This window comes from Terrapene carolina, unplaced genomic scaffold (assembly GCF_002925995.2).
Source record: "Terrapene carolina triunguis isolate 2854851 unplaced genomic scaffold, T_m_triunguis-2.0 Scaffold136, whole genome shotgun sequence".
NCBI lineage: Eukaryota > Metazoa > Chordata > Testudines > Emydidae > Terrapene > Terrapene triunguis.
This window is the reverse complement of record NW_020664487.1, coordinates 5257687-5276408: the sequence shown is the minus strand read 5'-3', so window position 1 is coordinate 5276408 and position 18722 is coordinate 5257687. Positions and strand designations below refer to the sequence as shown.

The 18722-nt window shown below is 42.0% G+C and overlaps 1 protein-coding gene across 1 annotated transcript in view; it reads left to right on the top strand.

The window, feature by feature from the left end:
- The first annotated feature begins 1398 nt into the window (after positions 1 to 1398).
- The window catches only part of ADAMTS3 (ADAM metallopeptidase with thrombospondin type 1 motif 3), a 180957-nt gene continuing 163633 nt past the window's right edge, over positions 1399 to 18722 (top strand). The window contains 2 exon segments of the mRNA XM_029911915.1: positions 1399 to 1480; positions 5409 to 5815. Of these exon segments, the coding sequence (XP_029767775.1) occupies positions 1399 to 1480; positions 5409 to 5815 (489 nt within the window).

The window sequence follows — 18722 nt, the reverse complement described above, 5'->3', positions numbered from 1 at the left end:
CTTGTCCTGATTTCCAGAGGTGCTAAATACTCATTGCCTTTGGTGGAATTTTTAGGCATTCAGCATTTCAGAAAATAGGCACCTAAATAAGTGGACTTACCTGTGTATTTGGTGCTTTACTTTCCCCAGGTTCCAAAATTTAGCCAATACATTCTATTAAAAGAAAAAATCTCCCATAATGATACAATCCCTCTTTCAGATGCAGTTGTGCAAAGAAAGTGTAGGACATTATAATCTTAATTATGGTTAGTTCTAGTAAGGTAAATAATGTCAACTTGTGTGGTTCAGCCGTGCTAAAGCTTTAATATTGTTTAGATTTTAAAAAATATTATGGATATCTTTTTCTTACAGATGCATCCTTTACCTGATTGTGTTTTGGAACACTTAATAAAAGAATGTGATATTTTTATAAATGATTACTTTTGTCTTAAACAATGTACAATTGTAGCAAAAATTTTGAGGTCAGTTGAAAAATGAGAATTTTTTTAACTTAAATTTCACCTCTTTCTCCTCATGCTTTTCACTGATTATTAGTAAAACTTGGAATTAGCAAAACAGTGCAGCTTTGAAAATGGAGAATTGGGAAAAAAGGACACCTACAGATGGAATAGCATTTCCATAAACTGCAGTCTACAAAAAAGGATGACTGAAGTCAGCAGAGGAGTTTGGATCTCTTCAGTATTTAAGCTTGTCACATTTAATTTTAATTGCCTTTGAACAAAGGAGACTTCCTTTTCCAGCTCAACATTTACAGACCTTGGAAAGTCCTTTGCTGATGGCAAAAACGTTAATATGTCTCTTCCCACCCTTCATTCCCACCTCTTTGTGGTCAGTTGGCTGTTCTCATTATTAATGACTGCAACTTGCTTGCCCCCACAAACTGAAATCTGGGAACATTACCATTAAAAAGTACAAAGTAACTTCTCAGATGTGCTGTAAATTCAGGCTTTGATTGTCAGGCTGTAATTTGTGCATTTTGGACATCTGCTTGTGTGAAAAATACACAAATTCTGTTGGGGGTAAAAGTAAGAAATCACCTGTGTTTTATTGATCTGTAAGTGAATTTTAGGTAGAAATGATCCTAAGATGTGAAATTTGGACCTGGATTTTTAGCCCCACTGAAATTTGGGGGATATTAAGATCCAGAGTTTTGATTGGGCCCAGTGACAAAACTTGGAAGTGTTCAGATTTCAACTTCTTTGCTTCCCATTCCCTACCTACTCCAAAAAAACAAACAAATACTCTCAGGGAAAAGTGGAATCTGGAGTTTTGATTTGGTTCCATCTCTAACTCTCAGGATTCAAATTTTTGATCCTTACACAAAATTCCCAGTGATTTTTAAATGGGAGTTTTGCATAAGTAAGGATTACAGGATCAGGCCCTAAAATTGTACGCATAATGGTTAAAAGCATTTTTAATGCTAATGTGACTGTATTGATTATGGGTGAGAGTGAATGCCTCCTTCAGGAAAGATCGCACAGTGAGTTGGTAATTTTAATTGTGGTATGCATAGTAGTTTTCAGCACAATGAGTGGTATGAATGACTAGGCTATTTTCACTAACTTTGACTGCAATATCTCCATAACAGGCTTGAAGAATTTCCATTTCCAAACACCAGCTATTAATATTATACATTATTTTTCCTGACTGCCTCTACAGTTAGTAATATCAGTTAGAAATTGAGGATGTTAATGCAGAATCAACTCGGCTGCAAAACTAGGTTGAATGTAGCAATTGAGAATTTTCCAATTACATTATCTGTACTGGGTAGTCTGTTTGCATAAATAGGTTCTGGATTATTCATTGGATTGATATTGGATACAAGAGCCTTTTTACCTCTGTTATTCATTCGAATCTGTTTTAGGTTGAGAATGGATAAGTTTTAATGCATTTAATTAAGTATGTTTATTTAGAGGCATGTCTGTGGCACACATCACTATCTGAGCCACTCAATAGATATATCAAACGCTACCAAGAAGGTAGCGCTGCCCTCTACCCCCTCCGCCACCCACTTTATAGGAATCGGGACTGGTTAATTCTTTTTGCATTGGCTGTCTTTATTGTGTGATCATTTGAGGAAATTCTGCCTTGAACCAGGTGTGCCTCACAGCAGGTGGTGAGGTTTATGCTCAGACTCATATCCTGCAGCAGTTTGGTCCAAAATCATTGCCCTTGCACAGAGAATGCCCTTCCTTCTACCCTCACAGGAGGAGACCTGGACATCTAATAGCCTGATTCTCCTCTCAGTGATGCTCAGTGCAAATTGAGAGTTAACGCCACTGACTTACCTAGTGTTACACTGGTGTAAAATCAGTATGAAGTGGAGAAATAGCAGGCCCCAGTATGTCCTGGTTGAGGAAATATGGTGGGAAGTAAAGAAACGGAGACCTTCCCTTGGGTAACTTAGCCATAGTCCACTTGAGGTTTAAGTTCAAGATGGTTGGCCATTAGGTGGTTTATTTGAAATAAGTCATAGCTGTCATTTAACTTCCTACCAGACAGATATCCATATACCACTAAAAAGCAAGTTTGTTGCCAGTCTTATAGGAGACAAAGGACTGAATGGGAATAGAGGGGAAAAGTTACCCTCTCCCAACTAAGTAGCTCTTCCAGGAGACTGGTGAGGAACTATGGGGTAGCATGCACTGCCACTGCTTGTCTTGTACCTGTTACACAGCAAACACAGGACTTGCATTTCATGGACTGTCATCCTAGCACCCTTTGAGCATTATATTTTACTCCTGCAAATATGTGCGTCTAGAACCCAATTTAAAGCCTACAGATCAGATACTTTTGCTGCTTATCAGGTAGGAATTGTGGCTCAAATCCTCTGTTCTGACCAGTGGGAGCAGGTAGGCAAAAGTGGCTTTAACCCACCTTTCCTCTCCCTTCAATCTGGGCATGTTTACCTGGTGGGTGCCTGGGCTACGTTAGATCTGCCCCAGGACTACTCTGACTTACACAGCTTCAACAGCTAGGCAGCTGGGGTTTTCAGCAATGTATAGCGGCATCCTAATCATGCCTCCTTTCTGCCCTGTGCCTAGGGCAGGGAGCAGTGATGACCTAGAGCCACCAAAGCAGATCCTGCACCACCTGAGGACCCCCCCCCCCATGGAGGTAGAATTCACAGGGTGTTGGATGTGCTGGCTTTACAGTTGCTCTATCACTGGAGCAGGGTCAAGGATCTTGCCTAGCATCTCTCAAAGTTGGTTTTAAGTCACCTTCTCCATTCTCCTGTATCTTCGATCATAGTCTACTTCAGGTTTCAGGAGGAGGAAGGGAAAGAGTAGGTCAGTGGGTAAAAAAGGCATTCATTGGAGAGCCACAGAGGGAAAAGTCAGAGCCCATAGGATTCCCATCTACTCAGCTGTGTCAATACATTGACATGATGAATCATTGCAGTGGCATCTGCTGGGATGACTCTAGCTAAGAATCCCTCAGGTTTTATTTTTACACTATAAATCAGTTTTCTGAGATTGCCGAGTTACAATACAAAACGTGACACTTTCTTTGGAAAGCTGCAGTGCAAGGAAACAAACTACTTTTGTTTAATGCACATGTAGAACAAACAGGTGGTCGTTTATTTTGGAACTTACACATAAAGAGCATGGAATCTCCTGAGTACTTTGAAATGGAAAAAATTCAGGCCTTTGGTCTCTACTGTGTATGAAGTCTAAATTTTATGGGGGCCATATGCAATTGGGAACATACATTTGCACATACCCAATTTAAGCCCTAGAGTCTTACAGTCAAGATGCCTATCTGAGCATATCTTCATATGTTCACCCAACTTTGAAAAATGGGCCCAGGTTCAATTTTTTTTTTTTTTTTAAGTTTAAACATCCTTGCTACCACATGAAGGTACTAAACATTTGTGGCTTTTTATACAGATCATTGTAATAATATCTCTGTGCTTAGAATTGAAGTGATGTAATAGGAGGAGTAAATATGATGCATTTAAAGGGCCAACTTCTGGTTGTATTGAAGTCATTGGAAATCTTGCAACTGATGAGATCTGTAAGACTGGGCTTTGGCTGAAATTGTTTTCTAAATGCATAACATGATGGGCAGTGTTCCATCGAATACATTTTCTCTTTCTGTTTGGATTGCTTCATGTTTATGTACGTATGGGGGGAGAAAAAATTCTGTGGTTAAAATTGCTGTGTTAGAATAACAGTAAAGACCTGACTGTGGCACAAAAGGAAGGAAATTCAGGATTGACTTTGAGGTCAAACAGAGTAAATTAGATTCCCTTAGACTCACTAGGCCTGCTTACACCCATTCTATATCTATAAAAGGGAAACTAGGTTGGCATAACTCAAGTACTGTAAGCAGTTGGTCATTGGGTTCTCTGCTCACCACTGGGTGGCACCTCCTGTTGCAGTATGGCTGCTTCGTGGCTCAGCCCTCTGGCCAGGTCACTCTATGATTTCCCCTTCTGGGGAAGTCTTTCAGAGTCCTCATGCCCGCTCCCCTGGCTGTGTCATTCCCCAGTGACTCGGGCAGTCTTCCCATTCACTGTACCTACCAATACCACTCTGCAGTGGATGGGAGGGAACCCAGGCCACCCACTACTCTGGGTTCTAGTCCAGGGCCCTACAGTGAGCAGTTAAGGTCTGGGACTTCACCAAACCTACTGCTCTATTTCTTGGACTACTTCCTACTGTGTTGCTTTAAGCTTCTCCATGAGCTTTCCTAGTCAGCACAGTTTCTCCTGGGGCTACTAGGTAAACTCTTCCACATGGGTTCCTATCCCACTTACTTCTCCCTTTCCTCAAGAAGAGAGAGAGTGTAGGCTTCTTCCCTGCTGCCTCGCTGTGTTTCCAGCCTCCTGGCTTTATAGAAGCCCTGCCTGTTCCCTCACAGGTGAGCTTCCAGCTAATGTAGTGCTTTCCACACAGCCTAAATCTCCTTCTCTTTGCAGCTCCATTGGCTGATTGGGCCCAGCTGGCCTAATTCAACTCTCTCTGGGCCGGTGTGGGGAGCACAACCCATTTTATAGATGTAAATTAAAATACCCCCAACCGTACTTTAATTTATATCTTCTGGCTCCTCTGATAGACTCCTTTATACATCAGTGGAGTGAATGTAAGTAGTACTAAGGGATCTTAAGTCAGTGTGTAAGGTTCAAACTTGCATCACCTCTGAATTTAGGCCTCAAGTGCATTATTCACCTTATTTCTCCTTGGTTTTCTGGTGTCTACTGCATAATACTAATCATGGAAGAATCTACAATACTTAAATACAATGGATGAGTCCATGACACAGCTGTAAGTGAATTTCTTTGCTCATCATTATTTTGGTGGCTTCCTGTTCTGTAGCTATGTAACTGTTCTCCATTTTTCAAACTTGTTCGTACACTTCCGTTCTAATTTAGGTTTTTTTGTGTGTGTTTGTTTTTTGGACAGATTTACCAAATATCAGACCGAGGCTATATGGACTAGTGACTCCGATCAGCACCAGTGCAGATGGAAGCTTTATCTCCAATATTCTCTCCGCAAATCACCAAAGAAGATTAACAAGGGATGTGTCCCAAAGCCCCAAACAACTGTATTTTAACATCACAGCTTTTGGAAGGGAATTCCATCTCAGGCTGAGGCCTAACACGCATCTGGTGGCTCCAGAGGCTGTAGTGGAATGGTATGAAGACTCGGTGGAAACTGGAAATGGAACTGAGGCTGGTAACGAAAGTCAGACTAGAAGCGCAACAGAGCGGATATGGAAAAAAGAGCCTCTGTGGACCAATTGTGCATATGTTGGAGACATCACTGATATTCCGGGAGCATCCGTTGCTATTAGCAACTGCGATGGTCTGGTAAGATTTATTCCATGGCAGATATGTTTGGATCTTTATCCCTTTTCCACAAAGCTTTAGTTACTGTTAAGTATCCAACAGTTATGATATAATTTGGTTAACTTCATTTTCCAAAATCCATTAGAAATTGCAAACTTGTTTTATGTGGAGTCATTGGGCCTCAAGGCGGAATACCTCCATTGCTGGACTTATCCCTTATTGACATCACCGTAGGAGAGAGACAAATCAAACCCGCTAGTGTTGTATTTTGGTTTTTGTGATATGTTAAGTTATCATTAGCAGTTTTATAGTCAGTGAGCTTACAAAAATATAAATAAATAGATATCCAAGTCCAATATTACTGTGCATATTTTTGAGATGCAGCAAATTCACACACTGAACCCCCAAAATAACAATGTCAGTTTAAAAATAGTCAGGCATGTTTCTTTAGAAAAAAAAAATAGACCCCTGTTTTTCTATACTATTCTAACTCTTTAAAAGCATCAGTTGGATCACAATACTTATAGGTGATGTGTCCTGAAGGTACTTTGGCATGGTTATTATGTTAGACTAAAGTATGTCAAAAAGAACAGGAGTACTTGTGGCATCTTAGAGACTAACACATTTATTAGAGCATAAGCTTTCGTGGGCTACAGCGCACTTCTTTGGATGCATATAGAGTGGAACATATATTGAGGAGATATATATACACACATACAGAGAGCATGAACAGGTGGGAGTTGTCTTGCTCTCTGTTTGTGTGTATATATATCTCCTCAATATATGTTCCACTCTATATGCATCCGAAGAAGTGGGCTGTAGCCCACGAAAACTTATGCTCTAATAAATGTGTTAGTCTCTAAGGTGCCACAAGTACTCCTGTTCTTTTTGCGGATACAGACTAACACGGCTGCTACTCTGAAACCTGTAAAGTATGTCAGTGTAGATTCAGCAGCGTTATCTGTAAAGGTTGGACATGTAGTCACTGCATATGCAGTTCATTAACTCCGTTCATGTGGCAAAGAAAGCTAATAATACTTATTGCTTCTACTACTTAGAGTACAACGTAACATAAACATAATTGCAACTTCCTGGAAGATTAATATAGAGCTTTTATATACTGTTCTTCAAGAGAGAAATGGTATGAGCAGGCCTGCAACACCAGATGTCCCTTCTTTGAAAGAGCTTCCCATCTTGGATGCCAGACACGTAAATGATTTGATCCCATTCTGCCTTAGGTACTAGCCAGCTATGCTCCTCTGTTTCTGGAATGCAACGTGAAGTTGTGCATAGTTTATTGCATAGGAAACCCCTCACTGGGTTAATGAACTTTTGTTAATTTAAAGAAAGGAAATATTCATAATTGACGTTTGTTTATAGCTGATATGATCAATTGGTGGTGGTGTTTTTTTTTTTTTTTAATCCAGTTTGGTAATAGTATGCATAACTTACAAAGATACATGCAGACTTTCGAGCCAAGTGTGTGTTTCCATATAAGCATTGGCTATAGTGCTCTCATTATAAATGAGCCGCTCGAGGCTGGGAGCTATGTGTTATCAGTAACGCTTCAAGACAATAAATTGGATTAGACTTAGTTAGATTTAGGTGTGTGGCTGCACAGGCAAAGAGAGTAGGGTGACCAGATGTCCCGATTTTATAGGGACAGTCCCGATATTTGGGGCTTTTTCTTATATAGGCGCCAATTACCCCCCACCGCCTGTCCCGATTTTTTTCACACTTGCTGTCTGGTCACCCTAAAAGAGAGACGTGTTGCTGAAAAGATGCCCTTGCCAAGTGTTGAGTTAATTGGAATGGAGTAGTTGCTGTCCTTACTAACCTCCACTTGCATAAGCAGAGGAAGGCAGGTAACGTGGGGTCCTAAATGAAAAATTAGGAGGCTAATGGTTTTGTGGCATGATCTCGCCGTTTCCCACAGACTCCAGGAAACCTCCTCCTAAAGTGTTTGTTTTTTTGTGGTTTTGGGGGGATGGGCCAAGAAGAAATGCTCTGAATGGTATTTAGCCTTCTAGGTAACCTAGGGAGGGGAGTGGATAACTGCACCTAAAGTGCCACCGCTTGGAGCAGTACTAACTCAGGCCACATGCCTGCATCTCTCTCTCTCCCTGGGATCCTGTAGAGGGGTGAGTGGCCTGCCAAGGTGGGGCTGGTCAGAGATTCCCACTGAGCAGACACCTTCAGTATCTACCTTTGGGATCCTGGAAAGCTATGTAATAGGGAGTCCATATGTTCTGATGCTTCTGTAGTCCTCCTTCCTAAACTCATTCCTCGGGAGTGGGGAAATTCAAGTGAACTCTGCAAAATTCCTTTTCTGGGCCCGCTCAGAAACCCTTCCCACGTATGTCTATGTGGGATGGCACAGTTTGGTCCATGTTGTGAATATAGGGGCAAATCCTTTTTCCATTGGGGTCAATGGAATTTTGCCATAGAGTTTAATGGGATTAAAATTAGGCCCTACAGGCTATAGTATTCAATCCATGTTTGAAATCTGACTGAGAAAGTAGTTTTTAGCTTTCGAATACAGAACTGAAATATGAAGCCCTGAAGGCCTTCATTGAGACATTCCAGTAAAGCAGGTGGTGAAGTGTGGATTAATTCATTACATAAATCTGTGGGTGTTCAGACTTTATTACTAGTAACTAATAAAAAAAAATCTAATTATAGTATAAAAAATGGAGGGCAATGCTAATTCAGTATAGAACAGGGGAATTGTATCCCTGATGTGAGGTACATGCTGCACAGAGCAGGTGAAAGTAACTATTTCTACTCTGCTTCCTTGTTGTTATCCCTTTTTTGACCCCCCCCCCATTTTGATAATTTGTCAGAACTGGCTCACATTCCCCTCGGCTTGCCTCATTTGCTTGTGCTGTCTATTAAAACCCTCAGGGACCAGATCCTGGCCTCCCCACCAGCTGTTTTGCTCTACTCTACAAAGCAGGCTTCACCAGCTACCTAGGGACTCCCTCTGTGTAAGGGGAATCTCTGGGTATCTTAGGGTCAGTATAGTTGCTTTGCCACTCCCAGTCCCTGGCCTCCAGAAAGGAGTTATCACTTAGGGCAGGGGCAGGCAAACTTTTTGGCCTGAGGGCTGCATCGGTTAGGGGAGGCTGTGCCTGGCCCCTGCCCCCTATCCGACCCCTCCCCCACCCGGGACCCCAGCCCCATCTACCCCCCCATTCCCTGTCCCCTGACCACCCCCGGAACCCCCACCCCAACTGCCCCCCACCGCCCTATCCAACCCCTCTTCTCATTCCTGACTGCCCCCCCGGGACCCCTGCCCCATCCAACCCCCCCTTCTCCCTGACCGCTCCCAGAAGCCCTGCCCCCATTCAACCCCCTCATTCCCTGCCCTCTGACCGCCCCGTCCCCTATCCACACCCCGCCCCCCTGACCATCACCCCGAGCTCCCCTGCCCTTGATCCAACCCCACCTGCCCCCTTACTGCGCTGCCTGGAGCACCGGTGGCTGGTGGTGCTACAGCTGCACCGCTCAGAGCACCAGGACAGGCAGCGGCGCTGCCTGGCTGGAGCCAGCCACGCCACCACGCAGCACAGAGCACCAGGTCAGGCCGGGCTCTGCAGCTGCGTTGCCCTGCCGCCCAGAGCATTGTGCGGAGCGCTGAGGCTGCAGGTGAGGGGAACAGCGGGGAAGGGGCCGGGGGTAGCCTCCCAGGGCAGGAGGACGGGGTCCGGGCAGGAGGGTCTTGCGGGCCGGATGTGGACTGTGGGCTGTAGTTCGCCCACCTCTGGCTTAGGAGGAAAAAAATAAATCACTGTGGTAACAATTCACTGACTGTGTAGCTTATAAGGTAAGTTTGATATCATGAGTAACTAGAATGGAATACATGGCTTGCTACCAGTCAATGAACGTCCTGGCAAATGTTTGTTTTGTGAGTAAGTAATCTGAAATAAGGAGGTTTTTAATAAAAACTTCAATATAAATTGTAAGATACCTGCTGGTAGTTGGGCACGTTCTGTATTTCATTAAATTGTACTTGTATATACATTACTAGAATTTATATTGGCTTATTACCAGGTTTCGGAGTTGGCAGTAAGGTTGTATTGCTGTCGAGAAAATAATGTGGCCAAATTGTGCTCTGTTACATTGACATCAATGTATAGAGAACTCTGGATTTAAACTGGTGAACTGAAAGCAGAACTTTGCCTCTGGACTTCTCCTGCGTCTGAATTTGCATTTTAAAAAAACTGACAAATTATCAGAATTCTTTCTGTACAAAATTGTTTATTTAGCTATCATTGCATAAAAGTTAAGATATTAACAGCTTGTTTTTAACATTGCAAGGAAAAGTCTTGTGTACAAATCTATGTAATATCTCTTAAAGGTAATCCTTTTTTTTTTGTTTGTTTTTGTTTTTTTTGTTTTTTGGTTCCCAAAAATGCATGTATAACCAGTAATTTTAGGGAAAAAAACACCTGAGTAATAGTAGAAGCTGTCACATTTTTTCTATGACCATATTTAAAAGTTATATTTTATAATTCTATGTTTGTGAATGGCTGGCTAGTACTATGAAACATGAGCATTTAATGGGGAATCTGTAACTTGTAAAGCCTGTTGACATGAAAATGGAATTTCTGAGTGATTTTAAAGGAAATGAGATGTGGTTAGAAGGGAAAATGGATCCACAATACTGCTCAACACTAGTTTTGCTACACAATGCAGGGTTGAGGTCTTGTTTTTGGAAACATAGTTTCCTTAAGTTTTGAGGGTATATTCCCTATGTTGCTTCAATCACTGTGGCAAACTGTAGTATTCATAGTTTGTCAAATACTGTTGTCAGAGTTACAACAAAGCTTATAACTGTGTTTTACTTACCAAGGGATTTCACAGTGCAAAGTAAATCTTTTCAGATTTTGCATAGTAGCATGGAGCCCCATTTTGCCTTGATCTATACCTCATGCAACCCTATTGAATTTAGTGGGGTTGTCTGGGGATACAAGTCCAGGCAGAATTTGGCCTGCAGATCCTCATGTATAGCTAACACTGTCTGCCTTTGCAGGGACAAGCTTTAATGGAAAATATGTGGAAAGGCGGTGTCTTAAACTTAAAATTAGGTTGCCTTAAAGCAGAAATGTTGAAGGATCAGTGGGAAGAAGGGATAAACTTGGAAGACCATTACAGGAAAACTTGATATCCTTTCTAGAGATTTATCCTTGTGCCAGGCTGACATTAATAAGCTGACTATAACAGCTGTGTGGGTTTGAGAAATGAAAAGCCTATGATCTCTGTCATCGGAGAAGGACAAAGCAGAAAAGTCCGAACTAGCTTTGATCAATAGGTAAGTTATAGTTGCGCTGACTGCAGTCTAGGTTAACTCCATTTGTAGAAGAAATGATGCCTCACTTTTTCTTTCAGTTGACTTGCTTTACTAAAGATTTAAAGACAGAACTAATTTAAATGGGGTTAAAACAAAGATGCACTATTGCAGGGGTCAGCAACGTTCGGCACGCGGCTCGCCAGGGCAAGCACCCTAGCAGGCCGGGCCAGTTTATTTACCTGCTGACGCGGCAGGTTCGGCCAATTGCGGCCCCCACTGGCCGCGGGTTCGCCATCCCGGGCCAAAGGGGGCAGCGGGAAGCGGCGCGGGCCGAGGGATGTGCTGGCCGTGGCTTCCCGCTGCCCCCATTGGCCCGGGACGGCGAACCGCGACCAGTGGGGGCCGCGATTGGCCGAACCTGCCGCGTCAGCAGGTAAATAAACTGGCCCGGCTGCTAGGGTGCTTACCCTGGCGAGCCGCGTGGCGAACGTTGCCGACCCCTGCACTATTGCATAGGTTTGATAATTCCAGAAATGTTTCCCAGAACTACATTTAGTAGGACAAGTACACATAATTTCCCATCACACATTCATACTCCCTTATTCTTGTTGTGTTCTCTTTTCTCTATTCTCTCTGCAGATCAGCACTGACACCACAACTCCTATCCCCCTCTGTTTCTGTTTATCCTGTCTTTTCCGGTCTGTGAAGAGAGAAAACAGGTCCTATGAGGTGTTCAGAGATGCTTAATTTAGACATACCTGATTTGATCTGTCAAACTGTGTTAACTGTACCTTCACCTCTGGGCTAAATGAAGTGTTGACTGTAACATATGTTAGTAAGTATGGTAGTTACAACTTCACTTCCTTTAAAACAAGAGGAATATGCCCCTGAGGTTGTACTGGTCATTTTATACATTTGACAGGTCTGACTCTAAGAAATTGGGCACTTACAGTAGACTTAATGGTCCAACCATCCAAAAATGATGGAACCTTACCTGGTCATGTAAGATCTTTTGCTAAGAGAGTATCATTCTCCGATGGAGAAACGTGGTGCAACAGAGTTGGAACATAATTGCAAGACTTTCAAAGAGGTACAATTTAATCAGTTCAAAGCAGATTTGCAGGAGACAGGTTTCTCGTATTTACTTGTGCCTGATGTAATAAGTGTTTTAATCTGCATGGTGGAAAAATTATAGCTAAATAACTCCTGTGCTTTTTAAATACAGCTTTCTAAGAGTTTAAGCTTCTAAGTAATGGAATTCACTAGACTTTAAGTGTAGAAATATCAAGGTAGATTGATTTAAATAATTGTTTTAATCATTACTTAAATCAGTTGTTAAAAATGGATTTTCAATTGTCGTTTTTTAATTGTTTGTTTTGTAATAAACTTTGACTAAGCAAATACCTAGGGTCACCACCATCCTGGCTTGTTTGGAGCTCTTTACTCTCACCCCTGTAGTCTCCCCAACATGTGACATACACACTACAGATCCATGCAGGCTTCTTTAGTATGTTAACATCTGGCACAAAAGAGCCTTCTAAATATTTAGCAGCTTCCATCCAGGATTTATGCAAACCATTCTACTTGAAGAAATCCATTGTCCTTCTGATGGATAACTTTAAGTTTTTACCCTAAATATGCTTTTGAGGTAGTGTGTGTGGTGACAGGTGCTGGTGATGGGGGAGGGAGAATGGACAAATACAGGATGCTCCTGCATTTGTTTTGGATTCTTCCTTTGTCATTCAAAGCCAACTGCAGCCTGTGGATAGAGTAATCACAAATGTATATAGATGTGTTTTCTCCAGCTTCCCTCTTCTTGAGATTTTGTATTTGCTGCTTCCTTATTCTCTTTGGGCCGGATCCTGATCTCATTGAGGCCAGTGGGAGATTTGCCATTGACTTTAATGGGACCCGGATTATTGGCTTTTGGTGTCTTTCTCTCATTTCATGTTTTGGGCCTGCTGCCTCCTACACTTGGAACTGATGCCTACCACTTGCGTGCCAAGTGATGTTATAGTGGATGATGAACTAAATATGAGTCAACAATGTAATACTGTTGCAATAAAAAGCAAACATCCTTCTGGGATGTATTAGCAGGAGTGTTGAAAGCAAGACACAAGAAGTAATTCTTCTGCTCTACTCAGCACCGATAAGGCCTCAACTGGAATATTGTGTCTGGTTCTGGGCACTGCACTTTTTGAGAACAATGTGGACAAACTGGAGAAAGTCCAGAGGAGAGCAACAAAAATGATTAAAGGTCTAGAAAACGTGATCTATGAGGGAAGATTTGGGGGGAAAAAGGATTTGTTTAGCCTGGAGAAGAGAAGACCAAGGAGGGCGGGGTGTGTTTGTGTGATATGACATAGTCTTCAAGTAGGCAAAAGGTTGTTATAAAGAGGAGGGTGATAAGTTCTCCTTAACCACTGAGGACATGACAAGAAGCAATGGGGTTAAATTGCAGCAAGGAAGAGTTCAGTCAGACATTAGGAAAAACTTCCTACCTGTCAGGGTAGTTAAGCACTGGAACAAGTTACCTATGGATGCTATGGAATATCTGCATTGAAGGTTTTTAAGAACAGGTTAGACAAACACCTGTCAGTATCTAGATAATGCTTCGTTCTGCCTCAATGGAGTGGGCTGGACTAGATCACCTATCAAGGTCTTTGCCAGTCCTACGGTTCTATGGGTCTCTCTTCCAAAGCACTCTTTTTAAAATGTATTTTTGTGAAGCCATCCAACATCGACATCCTCATCAGTCACATCAATATGTGTGTTGATAACCTACACGTGGATAGCTCCTTTCAGAGGAAGGAGCAAACTGTGCACCTGCTATACCCCAGTGAGGAAGGTACCGTAGGGAGTAAGTATACACCTTTTGGAGAGAACTTGCACAAGGTTAAGTTAAAGAGTTGGGAGAAGAACCCAGGTCTGCTATCCTCTAGTCCTGTTCTTAGTCCTCTCTGCCACCTGCCAGTCTTTTGAATGGTTACCTAAAGTCAAGTCTGTTGGACTATAAGCAGGAACCTTGAGCTAGATGTTCAACAGAGGTGAATCAGTGGAGCTATGTTGCCCCCTGTCTGCTGTGTTTTTGTTAATCAGTTTGTATATGTTTAGCCCTATATTAGGATGTGATCCTGCATTCTTTGCGTAACTCAAACTTCCACTGGCTAGGAATTTTGGGCATACCTAAATGAATGCTGAGATGGACTCTTCATAGCAGAGGATCTGTCTTTCTAGTATTGGTCTTTAAACTGATGTGCATGCCAATAGTGCTATCTAAGTAATACATAACACTATAATATGCATAATAATAAAAAAAAACCTGTAGCTTATTGTTCCCCAACCCCCAATAGAAATAAAATTAAACCCCAAAACTTAAATGAAGTCCCTCTCTGAGGGGATGCAGGAGACTTTTTACTGTAGCAGGTGGGTATAGAAGCCTATTTTTAGCAATCTCCTGGCTGTCTGTTGATGTGGGGAAACCTCTGGACTATGTAGTAAAAAGGAAAGATGTTCAGAGTTTCCACCCAGATGTATTCCCCTTCTTTTCAAGGGTTATTCACCAGCCAAGTTGTCCTCTGAAATAATGATCATCTTAGGGGGCAATGCTCCCTCCCCCTGTTTGTTCCAGGAGCTGTGTGGTCATAGGAAAAACTGAACTGATATACAGTAGTATTGCTGTGATCTTACTCTAGATTAATTCAGGCCAGAGTATAAGGGAACTGCATAAATGTCTCTCAGAGCATTGAAATGTGCAATCGATTTAGATAATTGTTTTTGCAAATGGAAAGAAGTTGCGGAGTTGTAAAATGGAGCATAATAGCAATGGGCTGTATCCTCTGAGCTGCATGCAGACGAAACCCATTCTGCACAGATCCCATCCCTCCTGTGTGGACAGGGGAGAGGTCAGCCAGGGCCTGCTGCAGTGTATCCCTCCCCCCTCCAGAGGGGGCAATGTAATGATTCACGAGTGGGGAGTGCATAGACTATGGGCAGGTGGGGGGTAGGCATGTCAGAGATGCAACCAGGGATCATGAGCATCATCTACCTCTGGACCATGGTATTTTTCTGCTCCACTGGAGAGCCTCCCAGGCAGCTAGTGGCTGCAGAAGCCCGAAGTGCCTGGCTCCCATGGAGACAAGGCAAGCCTCTGGATAGCCGTTGGGTTTGGGAACTGGTCCAGCAGCCTGTTCCTGGGCAAGGAAGGCAGACAAAGCTGCCAAAGTGATTGAGGATAAATCTGAGAGGCGATTTCCTCTCCTTTGGTCCTCCTCTGTGTGCTTTTCTGGGGAAGCAGGGGGCCAGACAGACTCAGAGGAAGTATTTGCAGTGCTTGCTTCCATTTTACCCTTTGTAATGGGCTAAAGATAATGGGCTAACCATGGTTAGGATGATTCAATTAAAAAAAAATGCGTTTCTTTTCACACTTCAGAATATTTGTTTAATAAATAAACATGTTCAGCAGCAAACATCAGAAGAGATTCCTGACTCGTGGTTAAGACAAAGATAATTCTTTTGTGGGCAGGGAATGTTGTTGTTGTTGTTGCCTCACTGTAAAGCACAGATTATCAATTGTCAAGATTGCTTGCAGTCATTGTCGTATTGGATTTATTGTTAGTGGTCAAAATGGCTGGCCAAGAGAGTGCATCTTTCCCTCTCAGATGCTGACCTCATGATGGTTGATCTTGCTCTTTAAAACCTTGCCTGGGAAGGATGTACTCAGTGGAGAGCCCTGGCCTTTCCACCATCAGCCTGAAAGAGTCTGGGTTTGTAACTTTCACCATGCATGATAAAGCCCGGGGGTGAGATTTTCAAAAGCATTTAGCGCTTGTGTAACTGCTCCTGTTGAAATCAGTGGGAGTTCACCATTGAAACTCCCACTTACTGTTTACTCGGGCTTTCATTTGAAAGGGTGAGGATTGGGCCTATTACTGTTTATAAATGAGCATAGGTTGATTTGTGTGTGTGTTGTCATTGCTAACTAAAATAGGTTTCATATTTTTAAAAATACCAAACAGAGAGATTTTGATTCATTTCTGTACCAGGCAGAGGCAGTATGATGCATCTGAAGAAGTGTTTTTTTTTTTTTTACCCACAAAAGCTTATGCCTACATAAATCTATTAGTCTTTAAGGTGCCACCGGACTCCTCGTTGTTTTTGTGGATACAGACTAACACGGCTACTCCGATACTATGATAGGTATGTTAGGTTTGTCTTAATCCAAAAACAAAGTATAGAATGCAAAATTGTGCACCGTGCTTGACAAAATGCATGCAGAGACAGGATTTTTGCATAGAGGAGCTTACAGTCTAGCTCAGGTTGGCTTTAGTTTCTACAGTCCTCTTCAAGATAATGGGGTACTTGTATACAATAACATTAGTGTTAACAGTCACATACAAAAATAGATGTGACTCCATTATGACTTTTAAAAATGTGTTTATGTATACATCACCTTCTCCTGTTCAACTCACAATGAACAGTCTGCACAGTATTCCTCTCCTCTGGTATCAGAAATACATGGGCATGTAAGGACGTGTGGGCTGGCTATGTACGTGTGCTTAAATGGCCTGGAATTAACAGTGGGGTCATGGGGATTACTTTTCACCTGACTATACAGGGTTTCAGCATCAGTTCTGACAATCGGTATTTGTTATACCTTAGTCATCAACCCAGGGAAATAGATATCAAGAAAATAGGATGTCCGCCTCCTTCATTCTTTATGCAGGAGGCTTGGGGAAAACGCTGCAAGAGGCAGCAGTGGTGTAAAATGCATTATGGACAAGTTGCCTACATTCATTACATGCATCTGGATAGTATTGTCAAGGAGTATAAAGGATGCCTGCCTTCTAAAATAGAACTCACAATTGCAGTATCCATCTCCTAGTTCCAGAGCCCAGTCCTCCACTATTCCAGCTCTCCCTCTGACCTTGAGACCCCTACCTTCCCTTTTCAGTGCCCAGGCCCTGAGACCATTTATTGTAACTTCTCCTCTAGTATCACGTTTGTTCTTGCCATTTTGGTCCCAGTCGGAGTTGCAGCCTAGGGCAATGATCTTGCTCCTGTTTGAAGTGTATGGTAAAATTTCTGTTGACTTCAGTGGTGCAGGAGCAGGCCCTCTCAGTCAGTAAACTATACCTAAGTATTAATGAATGTTTAATAATTAATAGTGTTTTGAGGTTCCTCATGACATTGAAAAGTTTGTTTCCCCAGAGAAGAGGGGAGACCAAAAAGCAACTGCATTGAGCAGGACCATAAAACTTGATGTAGAGAAGATTAACAAGGAAGAAAAATGGTTATGCAAGCCCATTGGGGCGAAAGTAGTAGCAGAAATAATAAAGCTGTATTTGAAAATGCCCATCTTGGCAGCATGGATCTAGCATGGTACTTTAATGTGGTATTGCTAATAATACTATTATGAAATATACAGATGTACTGTAATGCAAAAATATGCTTATAGAAAGTCACATGAGCCTTACTTAAATCTTACGAAATAAAAGCCGTCATGACTTTGAAATGAAAACTATCCTCTTTATTATTCTAAAGCCTAAAAACTATATTTGTGGTATCAAAGGCTGCGATTTTCAAAGCCTCTTAAGGGATTTTGGAATCCCTCAAGATTCTAAGGGATTCATCATTAAGATGAATGGGAATTGGGCATCAGCCTAACTGGTTAGGGCTATACTGATTTCCCAGCTGAGGATCATACCCATAATATGTTTCCAGGTGTGTCTCAGGCTGTGTGTGACTGCTGAGTGTAGTCTAGAGTGACTGGTGCCTTGTTTGTTTTTGTTTGCTTGTTTGTTTTAAATCCAATATATGGGGCAAGTGAGGCTGAATTGCTCCGTCCGAGCAGCAACTTGTTTGTTTTGGTGATTGCCCTCCTTTGTTGTCTTCTCTCTTTGGAGTGTGCACTTCCTCTTCCCCAAAGTGCCTTGATCACTAGATATGCTGCTCTTTATGTGAAAATTATAATCTGCTTTGAAAAAGAAATCTGTCACGTGCACCTCACCGGTATAAATTCTGAGAAATCCCGAACAGTCCATTTGTGGTCCAGCCTACCAGTAACATTTATGAATGTAGGATGCAATATTCTTTTTAGTTTTGTGTGCATTTGAAATAAAGTTTGACCATAGATAGGGTAGCAGAGAAATGCTTTTAGGAGCCCAGAGAGTGCTGACCACCTGTCCCATCACAATGTGCCAGACTTCAGCAGGGTGGATTTGATTTAAATCAATTTGATTTAAATCACTAGTCAGGAAGACTCAATTTAATCATGGTTTTCTACATAAGAGTGCATTCTTGTTGGTTGTTACGACGTTGATATATATTCTTCACAACTCAGAGCTAGATGTAGGTTTCATTTTTAGAAGGTACGCACTATATACATTTTTAAACAGTGATTTATTTTGAAAACTTTTCAGATTAGTTTTACACCTACACCAGAAAATGAATTATTGGTTATTTCATTTACCAGAGGTAATTGAAGCAGATATTTATGAAGTCACTGGGAGGTGAACTATCTCCAATTCAACAGGTTAATCATTTATATTTGGAGGATTTTCTTGCCATGCTGTATTAGGAGGAGAACATCACCAGACAGACATTTAAATTGTTTTATTTAACTAAAACAACAAT